This window comes from Tigriopus californicus, chromosome 11 (assembly GCF_007210705.1).
Source record: "Tigriopus californicus strain San Diego chromosome 11, Tcal_SD_v2.1, whole genome shotgun sequence".
Taxonomy (NCBI): Eukaryota; Metazoa; Arthropoda; class Copepoda; order Harpacticoida; family Harpacticidae; genus Tigriopus; species Tigriopus californicus.
Window position 1 is genome coordinate 7185111 of NC_081450.1, and position 25163 is coordinate 7210273.

General features: G+C 41.6%; 4 protein-coding genes across 5 annotated transcripts in view; 2 read left to right on the top strand and 2 right to left on the bottom strand.

Annotated features, from left to right (window-relative positions):
- The window catches only part of LOC131890125 (cleavage stimulation factor subunit 3-like), a 26161-nt gene extending 3072 nt beyond the window's left edge, over nt 1-23089 (bottom strand). Inside the window, exons 1-12 of one of the 2 annotated variants that reach the window (XM_059239404.1) lie at nt 22541-23089; nt 14315-14506; nt 14111-14241; nt 13826-14029; nt 12425-12608; nt 12147-12338; nt 11004-11195; nt 10682-10928; nt 10132-10201; nt 9867-9963; nt 9116-9361; nt 8609-8789 (exon numbers count right to left, since the gene is read on the bottom strand). In XM_059239404.1, coding sequence (XP_059095387.1) covers nt 8609-8789; nt 9116-9361; nt 9867-9963; nt 10132-10201; nt 10682-10928; nt 11004-11195; nt 12147-12338; nt 12425-12608; nt 13826-14029; nt 14111-14241; nt 14315-14506; nt 22541-22543 — 1939 coding nt within the window. In that variant the 5' untranslated portion in view covers nt 22544-23089. Of the gene's footprint in view, nt 1-8608; nt 8790-9115; nt 9362-9866; nt 9964-10131; nt 10202-10681; nt 10929-11003; nt 11196-12146; nt 12339-12424; nt 12609-13825; nt 14030-14110; nt 14242-14314; nt 14507-18994; nt 19129-22540 lie in introns of those variants that run through there. The other variant, XM_059239405.1, reaches the window with a different exon arrangement.
- On the top strand, nt 161-3094 carry LOC131890123 (A disintegrin and metalloproteinase with thrombospondin motifs adt-1-like). Its single transcript, XM_059239403.1, has 3 exons — nt 161-868; nt 970-1635; nt 1739-3094. Exons 1-3 carry the CDS (start codon nt 546-548, stop codon nt 3030-3032), a joined length of 2283 nt encoding a protein of 760 aa, XP_059095386.1. The 5' UTR covers nt 161-545; the 3' UTR covers nt 3033-3094.
- LOC131890126 (uncharacterized) lies at nt 5622-8153 on the top strand. Its single transcript, XM_059239406.1, has 2 exons — nt 5622-7193; nt 7333-8153. The coding sequence occupies exons 1-2, from the start codon at nt 6819-6821 to the stop codon at nt 8008-8010; spliced, it is 1053 nt and encodes a 350-aa protein (XP_059095389.1). The 5' UTR covers nt 5622-6818; the 3' UTR covers nt 8011-8153.
- Nucleotides 23090-24020: 931 nt separating the features above from the next.
- LOC131890488 (polyprenol reductase-like) lies at nt 24021-25162 on the bottom strand. Its single transcript, XM_059239837.1, has one exon. The coding sequence runs from the start codon at nt 25160-25162 to the stop codon at nt 24227-24229; it is 936 nt and encodes a 311-aa protein (XP_059095820.1). The 3' UTR covers nt 24021-24226.
- Nucleotide 25163: the final 1 nt, after the last annotated feature.

A 25163-nucleotide genomic window follows, 5' to 3' on the forward strand; every position in this document is an offset into this window, starting at 1 on the left:
AAATTTCAGATTTGGTCTTCAACTCTTTCTATACCACAAGAAATACGATTATTTTCCAAGTACTTTCATGAGAGCCACATTATATGCCATCTCATTGCGGTGGATCAGTGGTACAGAAGCAAAGTACGGGACAACATGATTTCTGAGTCAGAGGTATATTTCCTATCAAAGCTCGGATTGATTTATTGTTCTGCTAGTCAAAAGAAATTATGCAAGTGGAACACTACGAGGGGTGAGAATATAACACTCTTCTTTGTCTGTGATTCTGACGAGGGTAATGCAAAACCAACGTTGAGGAAGCAGGTGTAAACCCGGCGAGAGAGCGAAAGAATGAACCCACCGTCAGCTGAGAGGCAAACCAAGCAACCAACGAAGACGACCAAGGGGACACGAACGATGTAAAACGAGGGGAGGATCATTTCAAAACAGTCAGCAGGATAGATAGTTGAAGTACCGAGAGCATGAGAAGAGATGGAAAATTAGGGTTTAGTTGGCGTATTTCTCTAGGACACTTCAGTCGTTGAAAGTTTGTAGAGTCATTCGGAATGGTGGTCCGAACAGAAATAAACCCCACTTTGTGGGATATCTTGGTGCTCTTGACTATTGGCTTTCTGCAAATTTTGATGGTAGATAGTGGGCCTCCAATCCCAGCTGACTTACCTAAGACAAGAGGGAACCATTTGGCCCGAGATCAAGGCGTTGGGTACCTTAAAAGGACTTTTCCTGCCCAAGGGCGGAACGCGGCACCCTCAAGTCTCTATGGAGAGGAGATTGAGTACACCATAGGAGTGTTTGGGACCGAGTACGAACTGAGGTTTCAGCAAAACAAGAAACTCCTACCTCCCCAGGGATTTAGGATGCAATGGAGGTAAGATGACCAACATTTGGAAGCACCACACTCCAATGTGGGGGAAGGTTCCAACCTTCTTCTAACGAGAACTGCCATGACAAGGATGGTCCATATTTTAGAAACTCCTCTGGCGTAACATACACCGAACTGGGAGAGGCCATCACCAGGTGTCACTATATTCATAAAGACGCTCAAAGTGTGGCCGCATTAAGCGATTGCGGGCTGGGACAAATTCGAGGCTTCGTGTCGACTCCGAACGAAACCTTTGAAATCACACCCCTCACCAACGAGCTCGAGGCGCTCTTCCTCCGCGATCCCAGTTTATTGGGCTTTGATGATGACTTGGCCAATTCGATAGTGATCGAGGATCTGTATTTGGTGAAACGAGCCAAACTTCCCGCCTTGGAAGACGATGACGAGATTCTGTTCTGGGAAAACGAAGTGGAAAATGGCTTCTCCACCTACAAGCTAAAGCGGATGGGAACCCAAAGGGAACGTGTGGAAATTGATCATGATTTATACACCGAGGTCACACCAAAGACAGTCGAACTGGGTGTATTTGTGGATGCGGTTGCTTACAACAACCTCAAGGTACTGCAAACCTCTGACGAGATGACTCACGTCATTCTCGCCTCCATCAACCAAGTGGATGCGATCTACCATTTGGCCAGTTTAAAACAAAGCGTGGATTTTGCCATCAAAGTGCTGGAGGTCCAAACTGAAGCCCCACAGGAGTTGCAGGGCGCGTCAGGTGAACGATTAGAGCTCCTGGATGCCTTTTGCCAGTGAGTCCAAACTCAATTCCCTTCATGCTTTGTCGCCCTATCTCTACTACGTATATTGTTAGTGCACATAGTGCAACTAATCATTCGCCCCTTGCTTCCTCAGATACAACACGCAACGTAACGACCTCGTCAATGGATCACCCGCACATTGGGACTTGGGTGTTCTGCTCACTGGCTTCGATCTGTTCCATGTCCAGTATGGCTACGAAGAATATGACACGCTCGGACTGACCAGGACTGGCGCTTTATGCCATCAAAACTATTCTTGCCTCATCACCGAGTTTGGTGTGGCTCCTCGAGAGGATGCAGGTCATGACGATGATAGCCCTCCAGAGCCCACTGCAGGATTTGGAGCCGTGTACGTGTTGGCCCACGAGATAGGACATACCCTGGGCATGTCACACGATGGTTCTCGAAACTCATGCCCAAGCAATGGTTTCATAATGAGCTCCTCGCGAGGGAATGACGGAGGCGAAACGAGTTGGTCGAATTGCTCGGCATTGAGCCTTGTCAAATCCAAGGCCACCTACTGTTTGAACAACAGCCCCAATCTAAATGATGAAGCTGCTTTTCGCTTCGACTCTGACGTGGATCCTGGTGAGATTTACGACGCAGACTTCCAATGTCAAATGTATTTACGTGATGGGACAGCTATGGCCATAAAGGATGACAAGGACATGTGTTCCAACCTGAAATGCGAGCGAGGAGTCGATCCAACAAACTCGAACAAGCCTTCACGCTCTTATCCATCAGGACCTGCCCTGGATGGCACAAGTTGTGGAACTCGAGGAATGTGTAAGACCGGAAAATGCCTGGAAGCCACCAGTTACTCAACGCTAGTGTCCCCTTGGCTTACTGGCTTGTGTACTTCGGGATGTATTCGAAGGTCAATGGGCGTGAAGAGCATGACCCGTCGGTGCCACAATCAAAACCACACAAGTGAGTGTGAAGATAGAGTGTCTTTGATGTGCCCGGACGACGATGTTTGTTCCGACGAGGAACCGAGAATGTCAAGAGAGCGCTTCGCCGTGAAGAAATGCAAAAAGCTGGCATTGGATCCGGCTATTTATCCCAGTGTGAGCTCTCTGAAAATACCTCCAAATGTTAGAGGAATGCCAGCTATATATTCGTCTGATAATCTCCGACAAGCTTGTCTCATATTTTGTAAGTTCGAGGGGCCTACTTCCGTCGGGTTGAGCTATAACCTTCGGAAATGGAACACTCCGATGGAATCCCTTCAAAGCGTGGGACGCGAAGCAGATGCTTTTTACCCAGATGGAACCTGGTGCCACAGGCTCAATGGAACAGACTTTTATTGTGTCAATCATGAATGCATCTCACTGACGACTGTCACTGATGAGTCGTCCAGAGTCTTGACGTCAGATAAACTCATTTGAAAACATTTTGTTGTGTTCTTGCTTTTTGCCATTGATTCCTCTAATAAATTACATACCGTAGAGCATATTGACCAAGTCAATTACTGTACAAGGACGGATCATCAGACTAGAGGAAAGCACCATCATGCCTCTTATTTAGATGCCAATCACCAGAATATGCATACAACACATCATGATCATCGTGCCCCAAAAATTCTACTCCTTTTCTTGTTCAATCTGATACGACGGCCAGATTTTCCCTCTGAAGAAACGTCAAATCAACTTCTCCGAAAGATTCGTATCCGCAGGATGTTACATCCAAGAACGGTTGGCTGGGTGACCTCGTCGTAATGAATTAGTAATAACCAAGACAAATAGCTTTGCACACTATGGGAAGTCGTTTCGGGGGATTAGGTATAGAAAGCGTCATACAATTGAGGTGGCAAATATACGTTTCGAGAGAGAGGATTAGGAAAACTGAGCAACGGAATGTCGCCCGCCTGGGTATGGTCTCTCACACTGGCCACGATGAGTTCAACACGAGGTTTCATAACTATCCATGGGTATTTGAAGATGTATTGATTAAGCAATGGACTGTAAAGCATACATCTCTAGCCCCAATAAAAATACAAGAGAGGAACAAATGCTTAAAAAGTAGCAGTTGCCTCCCTTGTTAAAAAAACTACATGACAAAAATGCAACTAATGAAATCTTTTACTTTGTCACAACATGAAAAATTCAACGAATTCATTTTCGTTTTCATCAAGCTCACTTGGGTAGTTTAAAGATGGGCATATCTACGTACAGTCATTCCATTGATCAAGCTCAAACATTTGCGTGTACTAAATCCATCACTTGTAACTTCCTAAATCTTTTTTCACTGCAATAGAAAAACACCACTTTGTAGAAGCACCCTCTAACGTGTCTTAGAGACAACCAGTTTTCATAACTCCAATGCAATTCATTCATTCATGGGCAGCATGGACTGGCCTCAAATACGTCATAATATTAGAGTAAATACCACTCACAATTGAGTGTCGTCAATGATTATCAAAAGTGATTTCCAACCTTCCTCAAACTTGCCTCTTCCATAAGAATGAGCAAATACTAGCTGTATTTTCGTGATTTATCCGCTTCACTGCTTATCTATCATCTTGACCATTTCACTTGGCCGAACCAAGTAAATTCTGCCTCGTATGAAATTCTCAACTCAGATTGATTAGAGCATAAGGCAAAGTGGTCAAGGGGATTAGCCACGAAAATATCCGTTACTATTCACAGTCAAAGATCTTCATTGATCATATGGTACTTACAGTCTATCCAAAAGTGATGCCCATGTCTCTTTTCTCGTCGATATCGAGAGCGCAACCAACTGCAGCAGCACGAGTTGGATAACGTGTTTCATGACGGTACTTTCTATTTTTGAGTGCACTGGATATGGCAGCTTGTAGGCATCATAGTCAAGGTGTGCTTGAAGTGCCAGAGTTTAAACCCACAAAACGTGTGGCCTTTATTCTATTCAAACGAGTCTTCTACGGCTCCTGCATATGCTGCTCATGAGGTACTCTATGTATGTACGCACATACATACAGTAAAAAGAGACGATTCTTTTTATCAATGTCATCCTATCGAATCAAAGAGAGAATTCTCCTCGTCAATCCCTTCAAATACAATTTCAGGCCAGAGGAAAGATGACTTGTAAGGTCGAAAAATCGTGATTTCATTTCATCCACTGCATTGACACATGTCGAATCACGTTCAGGTTTTTCTTAACAAGTCATTTTAATAGAGAGCGAGAATCATGCAACCCAACCGATTGCCTCTCATTTCTTTCACGATGGTTGCTAATGACTTAATCAGCTGAAGGAGAAATCGAACGCCAGGCTTTTGGCTTTTAACTTTGACTCTTGGCGATAGCGTGAATTAAACGAGTGTACCAAGAGATTCATTCAATTAGGGACTTACTTGTGTCAAATTTAAAAGAATCATTGTGCTAAAAACAACCTCATTCAATTGATCTCTTCGCAAAAATGTGAGTTTGCTCAAAGAAGAATATATAGGATCTACGATGTTTCATTTCATCAAGAAAATACTGTACATTCTAAGAACGGGCCCTCAATCTCCAGCAAATGACATAAAGATAAACTGTATCATCATTATGTATCATGAAATCATGTTTAAAAATGCATATCCAATGTGATTTGCTTCTCGCAATGAGTTTTAAAAAAACATGTAATAGATAAAAAAATCAAAAGCGCTGGATCGATTTTGATTACTATTACAATAATCAACCCACTCAGAACATGGGATTCTTAACAACAATATAACCTTTGACGCAAACCAAGAGTGGCCTTGAAAGTTCCATAATTACATCGATTTCAGTATCGGATATGAAATCCCATTATTCCAATAACCTGAGAGGAAGTTAAGGGCAGGAACCGTGGATATTGAAACCAGAGAGAACGACGATCGAAGAAAAAATTGAAGAATCAATCCGCACTTTCCTTATAGTTAGTTGGTTTTGCTCTCGATTGGGTGGGTTTCAGTGGTTCCAATTTTCGTCGCTAAACCCCTAACTCATCCTTTCTCAGCCACTTTAAGGGCTCGAAGGGATTAGTCCTGCACGTCTTGAACAAATACGTAGATGTTCAACGATCGACCATTTGGTTGGTATGACGATAGTTTAATGTATCAATTATTTCAAAAAAGGTTTCCTGTTATGGAAGAATTATCACCTATAGACGTTTTTCAAGGCAACTTCTAGATATCGGACTTAGATTTGCCGATTCTCAAAATTGCCGACGCAACTTCTGACTTCATTAGTCGGATGAGAGCGAGCAACACCTCCAAGCATAGCCATCACAATTGTGAAATGAGCAAGATCAGTTGGTGGCAATTCAATGTCAAGACAAGTGAGAGTTAGACCTCGAAGGGTAAATATTTCAAGCACAGAGCAAAAGCGTGTCAAACTTTCGCAAAATTAAGCATGCAAAGAAACATTCAATTCCTCTTCCGAATGAGCCGAGGCCGGCCGAGGAAATTGGATAATTTCGGAATCTGGCTGAAGGCCAGCCTTTTTTAACATCTACCCTGCCCAACACTGCGGATCAGGGCTCCTTGCTTGTCTTTCAATTCACTCACTTCGATAGGTACATGCCCCCCAGCTCCAGTCGAACCAGTCGAAGTCAAGGTAAACCCATGGCACGAAACGAGGTCACTTTTTCAGTCCTCTGCTGTCAATGGCTCACTCGAGAACTGAAGTCACTGCGGCAAGAAATGGTGGTTGCATTAGAATTCGCCAGGAAAAAGAACGCGCTTCAAAGGTGCCCCAGAGAAGTTTGACTTGGAACAAAAAAAACCGTGGAGAGCAGGACACACAACCACTTGAAATGCCCCGCCTAACAATCAACCAGTCGCCCAAGGGCCCTCCTATCTAGGAGGAAGACTAGGTGGTGGTCATGGTCGTGGTGGTGGAGGAAGAGGGACAACAAAAGCAACAACAACAACAACAACAACAACAACAACAACAACAACCAAAGGAGGAGGAGAAAAAGAAGCAGACCTAGAGCCAAAAGGGGAGAGGAGAACCCCAGGTAGATAGTCTGGGCTTAGAATTAGTCCTGCATAAATGGGGCATTTGGGTCCGAGCTCACACAACTTTTGGGTAGCTGTAGTTCCTTGTGTTGCGAGTTGCGAAGTGCTTGGCAGTCGCTCTCTTTTTCATTGGCCAAAAGAAGTTTCAAAGTTTAGGAACAATACGGACCATCAATCGAGGCGTGAACTGGAGTCTTCCACGGTGCGTTTGCAATGTCATCGCCACTCTTGAAACGAGTTCAATGGGAGAGAAACCGACGACAGATCCAGCGCTTGCGAAGATCCACATTCCTCTTGACTTTGGTTCAAATCTTGCTCGCGTTTTACCATTTGGCATTGGCACTTGGGTCCCAAAGTTCTCCCAGCGAATCCAAAAGGAACATCAATTCAAAGCACAATAACAGTGCAAGTTTTCATCACTTGACGTCAAATGCAAGCGGACTCATTCCTTCCATAACCAATGATTTCCCCCCCTCAGCGGGTTCCAATTCATCGCGGGTTACAACGTCTGCTAACACCTTTTTCAGCATTGGGCACCGATACAACGCCACTGGGACAAAATCAATCAAAAACGAACCAAGATGTCAAGTAAGTCCAGATTTCATGACAAGCAAAGTTTCGACAATTTCTTTCAATTAGCTTCCGGGTTGTTACCAACTTTTTTCCAACGAATTTTCAATTGATGTCAAAACCATTGATTGCTCGTTTCATTCTTTCTCCATTTAAGGACCGGTCAAAAGAAAACATGGTATGGATGAGTTTGAAGAGTGTGCCCATTTCTGTGAGCATTGGAGGATGGTTCTTCGTGTGCCAACTTTTGCCTCTCATCTTGGCCTTATTTAGCCTTTTTAATCTGAGCCAAAGATGTCACCTCCTTATTCCGGTCCTCTTCCTCCAACCCATCAATCTCATGGTTTTCATTCTCGTGTCTGTCCTTTCCTATCAAGTGGCCTTCCAGGATTCTCAAAGGGAAGAGGAAGAAGAAGAAGAAGAAAGAGGAGGAGGAGGAGAAGGAGGAGCAGGACGAATGTGGTTGACGGTTGGCGCTCTTATCATATTCATCACCACCCTGAATCTCCTATCATGGTGGTCCTATCTGAAGCTCTATCTGAATGTATCAAGTCTGTGGCCAAATATATCGGCGCCCCAACCATTGATCCATATCTCTGGCCTTCAGTGTCATGCGATTCGTCATTCTCCAAGTTCTGGCAATCGCTCATCCTCCACGGGTGAGGATGGGAGCAATGTGATTCTTATGCCACACCAACCATCGCCTCCACCCACCAAGTACCAATTACACCGACAGAGAACCAATGCCACTACAGCCGCTCCTCCCATCAAGGATAATCATAAGGACATGAAACGAACCACCATGTCTCACTCAGACATCCATCTAGCTAATTAAAGATGCATTTTGGGCACGAATATCCTAATACTATCGACGTCTGGCACCGCGTTCCTCCAACTACTATTCGTTCTATGTATATCTTACCTTCAAAGCAAACCAAACCTTTTTAATAAATATGATATAATTGCTTTCAGCTTGAACACATGCATTACGTCTCAAGAAACTGAAAAGCTCGGTTATGTAATTACTATTGCAAAATTAAATTGATGACCATGAACAACATTGTAGGTGCGCTTGAGAGGCCTTAGGCCTTAGGCCAAGGCCCCCTTTCGGATTAGGCCGCTTTGTAGCTAGGTTTTTATTCTTTCTCGGTTCAATGCGACCAGAAATTTACGTGTTGCACTGGAATCCAAAAATGAAGGCAAGCAAGCTTTCTGTTCAAAAGTCGTAAGCAATATATATTGTAATATTCTTTACTGGGAAGTTATGAAACAATGTTAAAAAATCGCAAAAAAATCAAGAATTTAATTCCAGCAATACTTCTGATAAATAGCTGGAACCAATTGTAAAATATTTTCTATTAAGGCATTATGAGAAAATCATAAGATGATTTGCCCCTCGTACGTCAAGCATTGCTATCTGTTACGCATCTTACCCTCAAGCTTGTCCGGAAGCGAAATGTGAGTGAATAATTCCATGAGTCTGTCAACGACAACAAACGGGCCTTGGAACGATTGTGGAGGAGGTAAGTTCTGGCAGAGCTCAGCGGCAGCTGGTGGCATGGGAAAACCACCTCCGGGCACTCGATGTTCCCCAGGGATCCATTTGACTTTGGGCTAAAAGGAACGACGGACGAGAAATTGAATCGCCATAGCTCAGATTGCGTTCTCGTTGAAGGCATTTCCGAAGCGTACACAACATTCCATATTCGAGTTCAGTGAAGAGGCGCAATATGTGGCCCTCTAAAGTTCACTAACACACAAAAACGCTCATTCATGAGGACAGATGTGTACATGCCATTAAAGGTCGGTAGAAAAGACCTTGGCTTGTGTCTGACAGCCCAAGTTGACATACACTTTAGCTCATCAGTGAGAATTGATTATATGAACTTTGGGCATTTGAATATACAGTATTGAATTCACACAACCTACAATAAACCCACCTTAAATGGAGTCATCATCCCAGTGTCAGGTCGAGTCACGGTATCGTGGTCAGTGACCACTGAAGGACCTACACCATTGGCTTGGATGGGCAGGATTTCTTTCGATAGAGCCATCCCATGGGGAATTTTTTGAGATCCGATGGCTTTATAACCCAGAATTGTCAGTTCATCCTTGGAACATGGGTACAGTTCCAAGAACTTGTAACGATCTATCAATTGTGAGGTGGCGCTCATCTCACCGAATTCCTAAGAAGAGATAAGAAAGGACTTCGTGTAAGCAGATCATCTTTCGGGGAAAATCATCCAAATCTGAATCACGCCAGATTACAACTGTTATCCTTCTTTATCCTCCAAAGAGGGTAGAAACTGACTAACTCCTTAATACTAAGGTCATGCATGGAAACAAAAAAAAATGGCATTTGTGGGAACATGCTCATGTAAGAGGGCTTGTTTTGAAACTTGGGAGGAAGAAAGCCAATGAAAAAGGTTTGTATTTTTTATCAGAGAGGGTGAAGAAGCAACGAAAGTCAGTGGAAGTCTATCCTTCATAAAAGTTTTTCAGAAATCAAATTGTTCGAAGTGAGTGGTGAGTGAGGGCAAATGAAACTTTTGTCCTTGCCTTTTGCCCTTTCTTTGTACCCTTTCTTCTGTGGTCCGTACCTTCAGTACGAGTTTTCTACTATGTACCGCTAGTTCTCTTTGCCTCTGCCTTTCTTTCTGTCTTCCTCTTTCCCCTTTTCTTTCGACTTACTTGTTCCAAAGCTTGGGCACGTCTTTGGGCAACCTTGATAATGGTTGTCATGTCCCCGATGTTTGCCTCAAATTCCAGGAACTTGTTCCAAATGTCTCTGAAATGGAGTGCAATAATGCAATTGTTGGAGAATAAAGTTTTTTCCTACTGTTGCATTATTCTCCAGAAATCCACACAATCAAGATCAGGAAATTGGAATTGACGCCAACAATCGTGTTCATGATATTATTAGTTTCTAGCTGCATAGCTTTCAGGTTTCACTTACATTTGCTGCTCTGCTTTCAGTGATCCCGATGAAAGGGCCCGTTCAAACAAGACCCGAGTATTGTTATCCTCTGGAAAAGAAAAGTCGAGATATCATCTCCGATTTCCGACTGGCTACGTACAATCATATTCATCCACAACATGTACGGGGAGCTGTCCATCGAACTACCCACACCCACATGCACATGAACACATACAAACTCCATTAGGAGAACCACATAACCATTTATCAATGGGAGGAGACGAAGGAGGAAAGGGAGGAGGAGGCGGGGACGGCGGCAGTCTCTTGGCACAACAATAACTATTTCAGCCATTGTGAATATGCACTACTCCAAGTTGAGGCAATCAACAATCGAGGGCGATCTTAGAATTGCGAGGATAGGACATGCTTTCTAGCCACATTACACGAGTGCCTCTCGTGGGCATGGACAGAAAATACTGTAAATACCCCCCATTTATCTGTCTGTATTCACGGTAGCATTCCCGACAAAACCAAATGGAACAAAAAAGGGGGACGGATGGGAGAATCGACTAGCAAGGTTACCAATTACCATTCAGATGGGAGAGGTAGTCGATGTAAGCGAGGATATATTCTTCATTGGCCTTATAACGCTTGAATCCAAGTTCAAAAACGTTCGATGCAATCTTTTGGTCCTTAGTACAATAGTATTCCATTAGAGCGGCGGCTACAAACACGTGATGCGATACACGAGGATCCTCACGAGCCTTTTTGAAGATCAATCGAGATGCGTTCTTGCCTTCGGTCCGATGGGAAAATTTCATGTACTGAATGTAGCACTAAATGGAAAACATAAGAGGTGAATCAGTGGGACATTCATATACCGTAAGATCTTATTCCTCTGGAATCCTTACAAGAGTGGGATCAATCTCCTTGATTTCTAGATAACTTTGATAGATTTGGTTGACCTTTTCGAATCGCATTTGCTGCTCTTCAAAATCAGCATAGGCAAAATGGAGTAACAACGAATTCTTGAGGACACTTGACTTTGCGCGTTCATACATGGTTGAGGCTTGGTCCAAATACATCTTCGAGGCATCCACATCCTGAAAACGCACAGCCAGAGGCACAATAAGGGGACATTGGGCGATAACCGGGATATTATTATAAAAATGAATGATAACTCGGCCTCACATACGAGTCTGTCTCGGTAGAAGGTCTATTAATATCTTACTCGGAGAAGCCAGCCAACTGACAATTATCTTGTGCAGCAGTTCCGCCATGGCTCCCCAAGGGAGCAATAAAGGTCTTCCAGGGGGTAAAGCCTCTAGTGTGCTCCAAGAGCGTTTCTTTTAGGAAAGGGCTTGCATTTGAAACCAAGATGATGGTCAGCCTTCGATGAAGGTGCGTGGTGGGAATACGTGATGGACACGCTCTGCGCAGTTTAGCTTACGAATTCAATTAAGTCATTTTAAAAATGTTAGTGAAACTAAAAACTGCAAATTTTAGAGGGAAATTCCGCGATTAAACAATATTTAGGCATTTTGTTGGCGAGAAAAAAAAGTAGAAATGAAATGCAAAGTTTCTTTACTACGTCTATTGTTGCGAGTGAAACACTTTTTAAAGATGAAATAATCTTGGAAATAGGAACAAAGTAATGATTTCATCTCTTTTGACCGATTACAGATTGCTGAACCACAATAATAATGGGTCTATAGATTTATAACTATTCGTTACAATTAATGATACCCCTCTTTGGTGCGGCTTTTCACGTTAGGTAATAAAGAAAGAGGCAACAAGTGCGTTTGAGTAAACATTTGCTCTCGTAAAATAAGGCCTAAATTATTTGTTGAGTCATTTGTCAACACGCCACGAGGTTGATAATTTTGGCGAAGCATGACAAAGGCTCATCAGCATAACCTTGGCTGGATCCCATGACATCATCACAATCATCATCATCCCCACCACGGCAATCATCATCATCATCAACACCAGCAGCAGCGGCCATATCAACAACAGCAACAACAGTACCAAGAACGCCAGTCTTACGTACGTACCCCTTTCTCAGCAAGTTGTTTGGAGCTTTCTTGCAAGTACACGGCGGCCTCGTACCAAATATTGGGATGGTGTCCCAAGCACAGCAAGGCCTGCTCGTAGGCGAACATCACTCGTTTCGTGATCAAAGCTTGGTCCTCGACTCGTAAGGGATTAGAGCGTTCCCAGGCAATATAGTTTTGCCACACTTCAACCTGACGCACGGATGAGTAAAAAAAAAACACGGATTAGCTTTATTCAGGAGGTAGCTGGGACTCGAGGGATCATTGACTCGACTCACTTGTTTCAATTCATCCTGCGTTCCAGTGGGTGGAACGCAGGGTGTGGATTTGTTAAGACCTCGAGTACAAGCCTCGTATTCCTTGGCCACTCGGCGTGCATTCATGTAGTCCCTACTCCGCTCGTTGGTCATTTTTTCCGCCAAGATTGGGTTGATGCCTTGCTCAAAGACCACGTAGTTCTTCCTAGAATTGTAAAATGAGCTCCACATAATTCCAAGGAGATCTGATTTGAGAGGATAACTCCCCTCTCTCTCTCTCCCCCCTCTCCCTCAGGGCAAATTAGTGCACACAATGGGGGAAATGGAAATGCATCTTTCTCGATATTGGAAAATTGACTATTTCGGGATCTAAATCGGAGGGAAAAGCCCAATTCCAAGTCTCAAGAGCCAGTTCAATAGTCTTTGTTCGACAGCAAGTGCTCAGTTGCAAGAAATTCAAGTTCACCTCCCAATCTATGATATGAATGGATGATATCTCGACCAATCAATCTCCAAGGACACATTCATGTCAGAGGAATACTTGAGGTTCCGATCAGACAAGAGCTTTAAATTGAGCCTCTATTTCTTGCTTCAGGTAATCCTAATGTCGTTGGGAAATGTTGAAATCGTTCTCTTGATTGGGCCTAGGTCTAAAATTGAGCTCGCTTTGTTGAATATGAATGCTAGAATAGGAGCAGTCCAATCAGGGAATGGAGCGATCAGAAAGAGTGGCCCACTACCTCATTCGTTAATTCTGTGGGGCGGAAAGGGCTCAATTGGTCGAGTGAAGCGATAGTAAATTGACACTAACGAACCTACTCTTCCCAGGATAGATCAAACAAGTAGCTAAGCTGGCAAGCAAGCATTAGCAATCCCAAAAGAAAGAACAACCAAGAAGAGACCTCGGATCTCAAACAATGTGGTTCTGGCTAAATTCATTTCGGGAACCAACATGGACTCCCTTTGAGAAGGCATTGTGCTTTTGAGAATGGCGACGAATTCGGCTGAATCCCCGACCTGAGGCCTGACTTTGGTCTTAATTAACTTCTAACAAAGAGGAAAAAGTGTATAGAATTCAATTGAAAAACTAAGTTTACAAGGTTGCTAAAACCTGTAGCTACCCAATCTCAGCTAATTGGTTATTAGCACGACTACCAAAGTTTCTCACAATTAAGTTTAGTCTTTGCGTCTTAACTAACCAACTACGATTCGCAATTTCGAATCGGTTGATCGTCACTTTGTATGTTTTTTGTTAATTAAAGGGAGCATTGATCGACCCTAAGGGCCCTGACTTCCATAGAAGGCATCCAAATCTAGTGCTCAACACATCTATGGGTGGAAATGAACCTGGACTCGGATGATGTGAGATGACGAATGAATGTATGTATAATATTCGATCGCGAACATCCCTGTTGGACATACCATAAATTTTCTATATTTATCATAGGATTTATAACCCCACGATGATAAACTTTTCGAATGGCCATGATCTTCTGATTTTCCGCGTACGAGCCCACAGCCTCGACGTTTTTCAGAAAGGTCACGTAATCGTTCCAAATTGGATAGGAAGCAATGTCCATGCCCATCTTGTCAAGGGCAAAGTCATACGCTTGGGCCATTTTCTCTCTAAAATGAGAATGGGAGAGGCAAAATGTATGAAAATGGCCACATTCTGGACGAGCCAAGATTGGCAATCGGCAGTCGTACTTGTAATTTGGCAGCATGGACTTGGTCTCTTTCACGTAGTTCAAGTAGGTCTTCCACAAATCGATATTGAGGACCTTGATGAGACAACGCGTGAACAGCTTTTCGACTCGTTCGAAATTCCGGGACCTCGTCTACCGAGAAAGAGAGAGAAACAGATGAACAGATTTTTTTTAGCTGACTCATTGATAATGCACAAGACCGTACCTCTTGTTCAATGTACTGTTTCCAAAATCTCCCACTGGTTGGAAACACTGACACCAACCTCTCGAAGGTGTCTCGAGACTCTTCGATCTTTCTGGATTGAGCATCCTTAATCACCAAACTCCACGCTTCCAGATCATATTGATCCTCCTGAAGCTTCGTCAAGGCATTGTGAACTCGTTGCGGATCCAAGCCCTGGAAAAGAGAATAACCAAGAACTGTAAAAGGCTGATTTAACCACGGATAACTTTGATAATTCACTCTCAAACATCACCGTGACATTTAAAGGCCGAAGCGTCCACTTTCCAACTTGATTTGTTCAGGAATGCATAGATGATAACAACAACAACAACAACAACGCACATTCGACTATGAACCCTTAGCTAGACTTTCGTCCGCTAGTATCAACCCTTGAAGTCTGTACTTAAGCAGGGCTTGCTCGTACGTACTTGAGAGGTAATTAAGGCCCAAGTTTTGATGCCAACACTGTCATGTCCCTGGCCCAACTACAAGGATGGCTTCTTGCATTTGACAAGCCGTTGAAGCAAATCCAAGATATGTCTGTCGAATTGAAAATTCTAGTTTTGAAAGATTTCCAAGGAGTATCTATCCAAATTTTGAGTTCAGTCGTGCTCTTGGATTTCAAAAATAAGCGTGAACTAAAAAAGGAATGAGGTGCGACTAAGTTTGTTAAATCATTGCAGTTTCATAATAAGTTGTGGCCAACCTCTTTTGAAAATTGTATCCTTTTTACGTTACTTTAAATCCATTAAATGTTTCATCGCAAGGTTTCAGAATCTTGCATGTGCAGAAATTTAAAGGTATCCCAGAGAAGTTAAGATAAAGCGATTGTATCAGATGTATAAATGCTGTGTTTGCAGAGAATAATGTCATTTTAAAGTGTTACGCTCTAAGGAGCGTGTTCTCACTTTTCTACGTTTGTTCGTCCGCTCCTACGTAGACGAGTTACGAGGGCGCTACCTCCTCTCATTGAAAAGGACAATTCTTCGGAAGGCTCTAAAGGTATATTATATGTTTTCTCTAATCTTTAATGTTATCCTTGATACTTTCATGATGATAGGTATCTAGTTCATCCAAGATTACAATCTATCTTTAATTCAGTAACAAAAACAAAAATATGCTTCACGGTCTCTTCTCCTCCACATTAAAATTATATCACATCAATGATCTATACCAACGTTAGGGCAATTGGTTTTTTGTGTTCAAGTCGCATGTTTCTTACCGATTCATTTTTTTACAATTCTCACCTCAATGTCGTTTTTTACTTCAGCCTTACTTGTATTTGTTTGGTAAATAACTCTTGTGTCTGCATAGAGCGCTTTTCAGTGGCAATCAAGGCTGGTATATCAATATTTATAGAGCTATCATTTGTATCAGAATAAATGACATATTTTCTTTCACGTCAAAACTGTGACGGCTTACAGTTTTCACAACTGATCACAACTGAAACTAACCAAGCTATAAATGCAAATGAAGTAGTGCAGGGTTCCAGTTTACTTTACTCCTTGGAAGAACACTGACTTTATCAAAATCATTTGCTTGTGCTGGATAAAACTAGCAATTGTTTCTGACTTTATTACCTTTTAGACCTTCAAATTTGACTCGCAACGACCTATAACACTTGCACATTATAAGAGAAAAATTGGGATCGGAATCTTGACAGAATGGAAAAAATGAAGTCGAAATTCAAGGGACAGATATGATCGACCAATGAAATTTGAACTCAAAGATCTAGTACCAGTAGACGTGGCAGACACATCGCAATATTCACTGTCCGTCTCTCTTGAACCCATTGGTCAAAAAGTCCCATATGAGTTCAAACCAATATCAGTGACACTCCAACAAAAAACCTCCTGAAGGCAGGGAACAAGCGGGCAGGGAAAGATGAACATGATAGTATGACTTTAATCGCAGATGTCAATTACCACCCTAATCCCTTTTTTGATTTGTCAAGTGGTCAAGGAAGGTAGAATAAACAAATCTAAAGTTTGAAACACGTGAATATATAAAATTATACTATTAGGAATCCCTATATTTTAAAGCCTGGGTATCTAACGGCAATTTAAAATTACATCCTTTAATAAGTTCAGTATGAATCTTTGTCCAAAACAACTAGCGAGGGTATGCCTGATCTTCCTCTCAGTTTAGATGGAATTAAAGAGGGCTTTCAAGGTAAGAAGCTAACATTACGGTTCAAGGGGCTAAAATACTATTAACTGGCTTTCAACAATGCTCCCAAGACTAAGAAGACGAATTTTGATCTCAGCAAATCTTATTGATTTTTTTTGTTGTATTAAAAAATTCAGTTGTCGCTCAAGAAGGTACAATACGTGACTTAATACACTCAGCGACACATAGGACGAAACAATTGTCAGTTTTGTCCACAATAATTTCAAAAACACCAAACCAACAGACGAATGTTAAAGTGCATGGAGTGACGTTTCAATCAAATTTGACATTCGTTAAACATCTGGATCGTTTGACTCAAGAAACGCTTAAAAGCCATGGCATACTCAAATTTTTAAAGGGTTCCATACCCCATAAATCGAATGTGAATGGAACTTGTTCATTCCCTGATATACTCCAAGATTCAATACTGTGCGTCTCTCTACCTAGAAATACGTGTAATCGAAAAAAAAGACAATACTTATGCCCCACAGCAAAAGCTACAAATTACCTTGAATGATGTTCAACGTTTCATCTCGAGCAAAAATAGTATAGATCAGATTCGCCTCGAAACTCTCTACATTGAAAACGGATTCCTCACACTTAACAGACTAGAAATCAAAACTACTCTTGTTGAAAATTGGAAAATAATGTATTGTCTGTTCCCCGGTATCGAAAAACAACCAACTTAAGCCAACAATGCAGTCCGCACCACCCGAAATGTTACGAGACAAGATTTAAGGATCCTCGCCCGTGACCGAGGTTTCAATTTTCATGCCGCTGTATTTCATGTATGTATAAGTCAATTTAGATCTGAAGTGAACAATATTCTCACAAGATATCCAAACTGATCAATTTATGAAGCATAAAAAGTACACAGTACTTATTGAATAAATACCAATACCAATATGTTGTATTCTAACCATTTTGCGGTTAGTTGAATGTTTTCTGTACCCCAAGGAACTGAAAATATGCAGGAAAAATCGCAAAGTCGAACACTATACTGGAGAGTGCAATTTAGCAAAAATGCATAAAATATTTGAAATATGTTATTCGAATGTTTCCCATCACTACTTATTAGTCAGTCACGTGTAATTTTCCTCAAATACAGCTCGGTAATAAAGGCATTTAATGTATGGACTCAGGAAAACAGCTTTTTGAGCTCCCCAAGCTGCGCCACAATCAATGGTTTTAGAAACTAGCACGATTGCAATTTATAGTTTCTCCAAACTTCAAAATACCAATTTTATATTGTAATTGAAAGTCACCGTTCCGAAGTAAAAAAAAAACAACCGCTTTCATTTCCAGGAAAGTGTTTGTATATGTTATCATTTCCTGGGAAAAAGAAATGGAAGACTGAAGAACATGAAGCTTTACTCCATAGTTTCGTGAATGTCTTCCGGGACGCCAGTATGTTTCCACTCTTTTTATTGAGTACCAGGAAAAAAAATTGAGCATCAAAAGCTAATTAAGCACCAATACAATCTTTGTTTAAGATACCATAATCACAAGCTTCTACAGCTAATTCAAAATTTTAAATTCTTCAACAAATGGAAATAAGTTAAAATGGCATTCCAACACAATACAATGCTGTCATTCCTAACGGAGTAGATAAAATGTTCTTTAAAATGAGAACATATTGTGCCTGTTTGGCCAAATGCTTTTGACTTCGAAATGCAACATGCTTAGGGGCCATAAATTTCCTGAGCTTTAAATTTCTTATGTATCAATAATGTAGTTTTAATCATCAATTAGAATAACGTGCTGACCATAAGTAAAATTCATTAACAAAAGTCTCATATTTTCACCCCAGAAACCCCTAATCTATAACAATATGTTATGGTGTATGTATAAATGTTATAAAATAGTATAATAAAATATGATAGGTTATGTAAAGCCAAATAAATACATCCATAACATCAGCACGTCGCCAGAGGAAGAAGTCGGTAATAAAGTAGTCCAATGAGGTTAAGGGCTCGTTTTGTATACTTTAAAAGCAATGATAGAATGTTATATAGATTTATTTCATCGACATTTGAAAAATCATTTTACTAAGATTTTATATTGAGGAGTCATTTGAGAGAGAGCACAAAGATTCAAAGGAATCTTGAAAATTATTGCAAGAATTAACGCATAACGCAAACTCATCTCCAACAAATCTTCGAATAAGAGTCTAAACAGAGCCTGTACTTGCGTAATTAGAGTACCCATAAGATAGTCTAGGAGGAGAATGAAGAGACTTTCCATAATGACCGAGTAATCTTGTGTAAGGCACAACGGACACGAAAAGCATGGGAAATGTCAAATTGGAAAGTCGGACCTACTCATTGGCCTTTGGGGAGCTTTCCCCAGTAAGGCTTCCATACACAGTACATACACAAAACTAGGAAGCAAGACACTGTGGAGAGCATTATACGAAAATTTCTTTCAGAAAATTCATCACTTGAGGTAAAAAACGAAGGAATCAAACAAGACGAAGCACGAGTTAAGACTTACAAGACAAGAACAGAGAAGCTCTGCCACCTGTGCCGATTGGGGAGCTGTTCCGTGCTCTCAGGCAAGCAGCCAGATCCGTCTTGAATTCAAGGTCTCGACGTCACTTCAAGTCTTGGCGAAAGTTCGGCCGAGCTTGAGAGCACAAAGGGACAACATGAACAACACCTCCCACCTCAGAACTGTACATCACTTAACACTGATCTGCCCACATACGTTGCTCGGAAGTTGAAGAAAAAATAAGTCGTGCTTGGAAAGTGGGTATCTCTTTAGGATGACCAACCATCAGTTTGTTTGTGCCATCTTGTTACTTTGGGGATCGGTTGTGGATGGTGGTGACTTAACCTGCGACTTGCTGGAACAAGCAGTTCAGAGAGACAGAAATAGAATAATCTCAATTGAGTTCTTCGAGGGATCTCCGATGTACTCTGCGCCAGGGAGTCATTACAAAGAACGAGTATATGTTACCAATCTTGGGGAAAGGCCGGTGAATGTGACGCTGACACACAGAGAAAACTTCATTCTTGGTAAAAAGCACGCGGAACTAGTTCGAGGAATTCGACCACTCTTCATCTACAATTTTCGTCCTCAAGAAACTAAGATTGTGGAAGTGAACATCGCCATTCCTGATCGTGTCAAGATTGGAGCCCAAAGCAAGATAACAGTCATGGTTCAGAATATCAACTTCATGCAAGACAGTGGATTAAAAATCGTGGAGCGTTCTTTCCTCTTTACTGTCAGTTCCGGTCCTCTTACTCTATTTGACAAAACGCCTCCTGATTGTGGTCAAATCCTTTTGTGCCCAAGCTATGACAAATGTCAAGAGAATCAGAAGAAATCACTTTGTAAAGAGACCCATTGGACAGGCTTGATCAGGGCCAACGACAACATTACGGGTCTTTACGTTATTGAGCCAACAGTCCAAGGGGTTAAAGCCAAGTTTTTAGAACCCATTCTCCTTGGAACCACGGCGCATACCACGGCCATGGTGGAAGCATCTTGCTGTGACAAAGGTGTGGAGATTTTGTTGGTGGATTTGGCTGAAAATACAGCAGTGTGTGTCTTGGGGCAAATGCCTTCATCTTCTAAAAAACTGATTGCGATCTCCAAACCCAACTTAAGTTTTACGATAATACTCGTGTATTTAGCCACTACTCGGAATTGGTTAAACTTGGAAAACTGCTGAGTTTGAACATTTATCTTAACTAACTCGATACTTCAATGTTTTCATGCGCATGTTTTGGAGCAAAAAGAAAAAAAAAACTTTTGCAGATCAATAAACTCGATGTTTTTTTTTTATTCATAACTTTTAATGAAAAGGACGTAGTGGCCAATTCAGATAAAACAAGTCTTGAATGTCAATGTCAAGAAACAGGTACGACTGAGAACTAGGAATAAAATGTAAATCATATTATTAAGTGAATACGACTTCATTGACACTTTTCAATTGTATAAAGAGTGAGTTTGAAGGAAACATCTTGGGCGCAGTTCATTCATTTCATTCGATCTGTTCAAAATAAACTACATTCTTTCTACGTACCAAAGCGCTTCAAAAGAGACTCTTACATTATTTGGACTAAGAACTTCAAACTGTTTTAACTTAATGCACCAAAACAAAATACGGCCACGAAAAAATGTTTTACCACAGGAAAAGCCAAACTGTTAAAAATGACAAATCAAAGTCGATTGCAAACAATGTTAGAGAAATCTTTCCCGAAAGTTCATTTTTGGCCACGTAAAAAACCATGTGTATAGGCATACAAGCCTTTTTAAAACCCGTGACCGACGAGAAGCGTTTAAAAAGTTTAAAATAACATGGTATAACGGCTACCTATTTGAGACCACTCTGTTTCGCTACTTTTTTTGCCTTGGTTCTTTGGGTATGTAGCCATTAAATGGGAATAATTTTTGCTAAATGGTTATTACGCGTAGTTAGATTCAAGTGACATTTTCAGCAAATCCGACGTCTGTAATTCGGTATGGTTTTCTCATAAGGCGGGATTCGAACCCACACATGGGGAACCATGTTGTGCCTCTATCGGGTGCATTAGACAACTCAGCTACCATGGTATGGCATAGAAAATTAGTTTAAATTTTGCGAAAATTAAAAGCCAAAATTGTCTAAAGAACAAGCAAAACCGTTGCATGAACTGACCATGTAAGATTATTGGCCAACAATAATTGGCATTGTCATACCATTGGCAAGACTTATGGATTTTTCTACTAAAGGTTTAGACATAAGATTTTGACAGAAGATTTTCACCTTTTTTCTGTTTATCTAAATACCACACCACTTTGACTTAAATGCGGCAAATGACTCAAGCTCTTTGTTGGACTTGAGCCTGCCCCCCCCCAAAAAAACATTCAGATTTATCAAAACTAAATCAATCAGGCTTTTGCAATTAAATTTTCAAGGGATTGCATCTAACCTGGTTAATTCATTCAACCGTTTTGCTTTTGTACTTTAGACAATTATGGCTTTTAATTTTGCAAAGTTAAAACAAATTTCCTGTCATACGAGATTGAAGATCCCAGATTTGCTTTAAATAACCAGAGGCAAAAATTCACTTGAAACTAACTACACGTAATAACCATTAAGCGAAGATTGTTCTAATTTTATGGCAATGTACCCAAAGAAACAGCAGAAGAATTAGCAAAACAAAATAATTAGCCAGGCTGAAAAAGGTTTATATGTAACCATACGCATGTTTTTTTACTTGGCCAATTTCCGATTTAAGCAACCGTGTCCGAGATGTGGATTCATTTTGAAGTCATGACAATGGAAAGCAAATAATCATTCGTTTGATGGCCGAAAAAGAAGAACAGTCGTAAAGATCGGCCTGAACGATAGTCTTTCGCTTGATCGTGTCCGAAAAACTTCTTTTTGTGACTAAAAGATGAACGAAATTGGGCCGTATAGAAATTTATAGCCAAAAATCTGGCCTCTTTTAAATTTCTGCGAGTGCTTGTTGGCTTTCAGTTTTCATCGATAGATCTGAGATCTAACCCAAACGAAAGCAATTTCCAGATAGGAAAGCAATCGAGATGAACTACCCTTTTTTTATGCGTGTGGCACATCAAGAAATAGGGAATTAAGGCTGCTCCTGATTTCAACAAAAATGAATGGAAACGAACAGGCCCAGCCCCAATTGGTTCGTATGGGTGGAAAAGATATCGTGCAAAAGGCCGGACGTGGCCAAGAAGGAAAGAGCCCCAGGGGCCTGTAACGTCAAAGTTTCGCGAAGTCACGTTCAAAAAGGTCCGACTATTTTCTTCCTACAGAACTAGAAACGATAGCCTAAAGGCCGGGATCAATCAATCGCGATGTCACTGAACGAGGAATGAATAGGGCGGGATCCGATTCAAATAACTTTACGATTGACGCTGTTGTTATTATCAAGGTAACGATGAGGGATTGATATATTCATCCATAAGCATCCATAAATTCATATGCATGTACGATCGTAGGAAAACATGTATATGGATATATTTCATACCATTTTAAGGCACTCGGCGGCAAAGGATCTGGTCAGGAGAAAACGAACTCACCATGGCCAATTTCTCAAATGGCGGCAAAGCACAGCAACACCAGTCTAGAAAGCTAGCGATCAATCAATCGGACGGCTAGTCAGCCCTCTAAACAGCCGGGCGGGTCCTCCTCGAGCGGGTCCTCCTCGGGCGGGCACCGGGAGAACGGCAGCAGGTTCCTCTCAACACCCACGGAGTTCTTCTCAAGCCAGCCAAGGGCTATTTCAACGCCCCAGTCCAAGTTCCACGTGCACACACACACACACACACACCGGTCTGGTGGACTCTAGAAGTGGGTGGCGCGCTTAAGCCACGACTGGGAACCAACCAACCCGGCAATAAATAGACTCAATAAGACCCCAATCCGAAATCGTGAAAACTCAAGAGGGTGGAGTCTTTCCGGGCTTGAATCTGGGCACCAGGGCAAAGGCAGGGCCGAGGATTAACGACGAATCGGCCGTAGGGACGGGGACGAAGGAACCATGTAAAACTCACGACGCAATTAGCATGGACTCCTCTTTCTCGAGGGTCTTTGAAACAGCTTCACTCACTTTACCAAGACCGACTCATCATGGCAGTGTTACCATAGTGAGAAATCTAATTGGGTCTTACCAAAAAATAACTCGTTCTAGATAAGAAGATTTTGAGTTGAAACAGTTTTTGGTTGTGAAAAATCAATACTGAAATCAGAAGTAACATTTTTGAGCGACCTTGACTCGAATTAATTCTTTGTTTGAAGATTTGGAGTGTTTTTGACTGAATTCATGTCTCATTTTGGCGCCCCTGACGGTGGCCGAATAAACGCTAGCAATGCAGTTTCCAATGTAAGGGCGACCAGAATTACACTCCCTAAACGAGGGGAAGTAGATTTGAACGTCTCGAATGATCAATTTCGATCTTTTGGGCATTTAAAGCATGTAATTTCATGGCAGGAATTTTCAAGCTTGCAAAATTTGGTGCCATTTGGAGTCGCCTGTCTGGAAACACAAAAGCTTTGTTATTCAATTTTAGCCTAATCTGATCACCTCACTTTATGACGGTTTTTTGGATTGCCACAAAGTCCGTTCTGGGGTTGTTTGCCACGAATCTCAGGCTGAGATGGCTGGTTAGTAAGGTTTTGAGATTGAGACGGATTTCTTGCGTGTCGTTTTAAAGCAGATGTCCAGAGATCTCCAAAAATGACAAAAAAAATGTTCTTAAATAAAATCACTCTTGAGTGCAATAAATAATATTAGCCGGAGAAAATTCATCATCTCGAATATTTCTTTGAGTCTTGGAGGAAAAGAGTGGAGATATAAGGAAAATCCACCACATTTTCGCGAAAAAGGCTGCTACATCCGGATATTGCATCTTGGGTTGGCTTTTGTAGGCGAATTCATTTCTTACGCAAAAAAACAGTAGAAATGAAAATGATGCTTTTGTCAGGATTGTTTCTATAACCGAGTTTCTCAACAACGATATTTCAATGTCATTTACTACTCCTATCAAGATCCGATAGATGTTGCATAGAGACAATAATTGATGTATTTCATTACTATGTATAAATAAGAAAATCAGTATTGCATAAAGGGCCGCTAAAGACATCAAGGACATCTTGGTGACAAAGGGTTGAACAGGATCAGCTGCGAGACGATAAGGCATGATTTCATGTTTCAAATGTTTGGAGGAAGAGTATTCACTTTCGTTTTACTCAAATGTGGACACCTGTTAGAAGATGAGCGGAATGATTGATTTGCGTTGCCTGGGATAATTTTCAAACTTGTCCTGATACCAAAAATGGCTCATAAGGCTGGCAATGGTCTGATTAATGAGAACCCAAATAAATATTAGCAAGCCTGTTTGGTGCTTGATTCCCAAAATAATACTAAAACATCCGTAGATAATCACTTCGGCCGTATAGTGTGGGCAAGACACATACTCGAACCAATCACCTCGGGGAATGGAGTAACTGGACGAGCTCTTGCCTTTCCTCAGGTTAGACAAAATTTGATGAGCCTTATTTTGATGATATCCAGCCCAGAAAAACACTGCCACAGCTATCCACTGAACCACAATGACATTTGGAATCATAAATTGCACATGCATCCATTGGAAGCCTCTTTTCTCCTGTTGGAAACCGGGGGCTTCGAGGAGCATACCTGTGGGGACACAGAAGTAATGAACAAATCCCGCAATGTGATGAAGGACATTCATCCGTGCGTTGGATTTAACATTCACGTGGAGGCACTCATATAGTCTTCGAGTGGCTTGAACTAGAAGTAAGGTCAGAGCTATGAAGGCACCCTCGGCCGAGGTTGATTCCGTCCGATGAATTGTTCCCACAAAATCCAGAAACCTCAGAAAGAACTGAGGGGCCGGGACCTCCAGGAAGTAGACGCCCAAAGCTACCAACCACAAGGCGGACCCATAAAGAAGGGTGAAGATGTAGTAATGGGAGTAATAGTGCTTGGGGATCTCGATCATTCGAATTAAGCCATGCCGGTTGTCTGACTTGTGCGTTTTGCCGTAACGAAACACATCATGGACGAACTTGGGCAAGAAGGTAGCCCAATAATTGACCAAGCCACCAAAGGATATAATGAATACGGAGAGCAATCCTAGTAAGACCCATATCAAGTTAATCTCTTCGCCTAATAGGTTCATA

Bases quoted from the DNA above. Each gene is read 5' to 3' on its own strand.
- LOC131890126 (XM_059239406.1), top strand. From the start codon at position 6,819: ATGTCATCGCCACTCTTGAAACGAGTTCAATGGGAGAGAAACCGACGA. The intron at 7,194-7,332 runs GTAAGTCCAGAT...TCTCCATTTAAG, and splicing joins AAAACGAACCAAGATGTCAA to GACCGGTCAAAAGAAAACAT.
- LOC131890123 (XM_059239403.1), top strand. From the start codon at position 546: ATGGTGGTCCGAACAGAAATAAACCCCACTTTGTGGGATATCTTGGTG. The intron at 869-969 runs GTAAGATGACCA...TCCATATTTTAG, and splicing joins GGATTTAGGATGCAATGGAG to AAACTCCTCTGGCGTAACAT. The intron at 1,636-1,738 runs GTGAGTCCAAAC...TTGCTTCCTCAG, and splicing joins CTCCTGGATGCCTTTTGCCA to ATACAACACGCAACGTAACG.
- LOC131890488 (XM_059239837.1), bottom strand. From the start codon at position 25,162: ATGAACCTATTAGGCGAAGAGATTAACTTGATATGGGTCTTACTAGGA.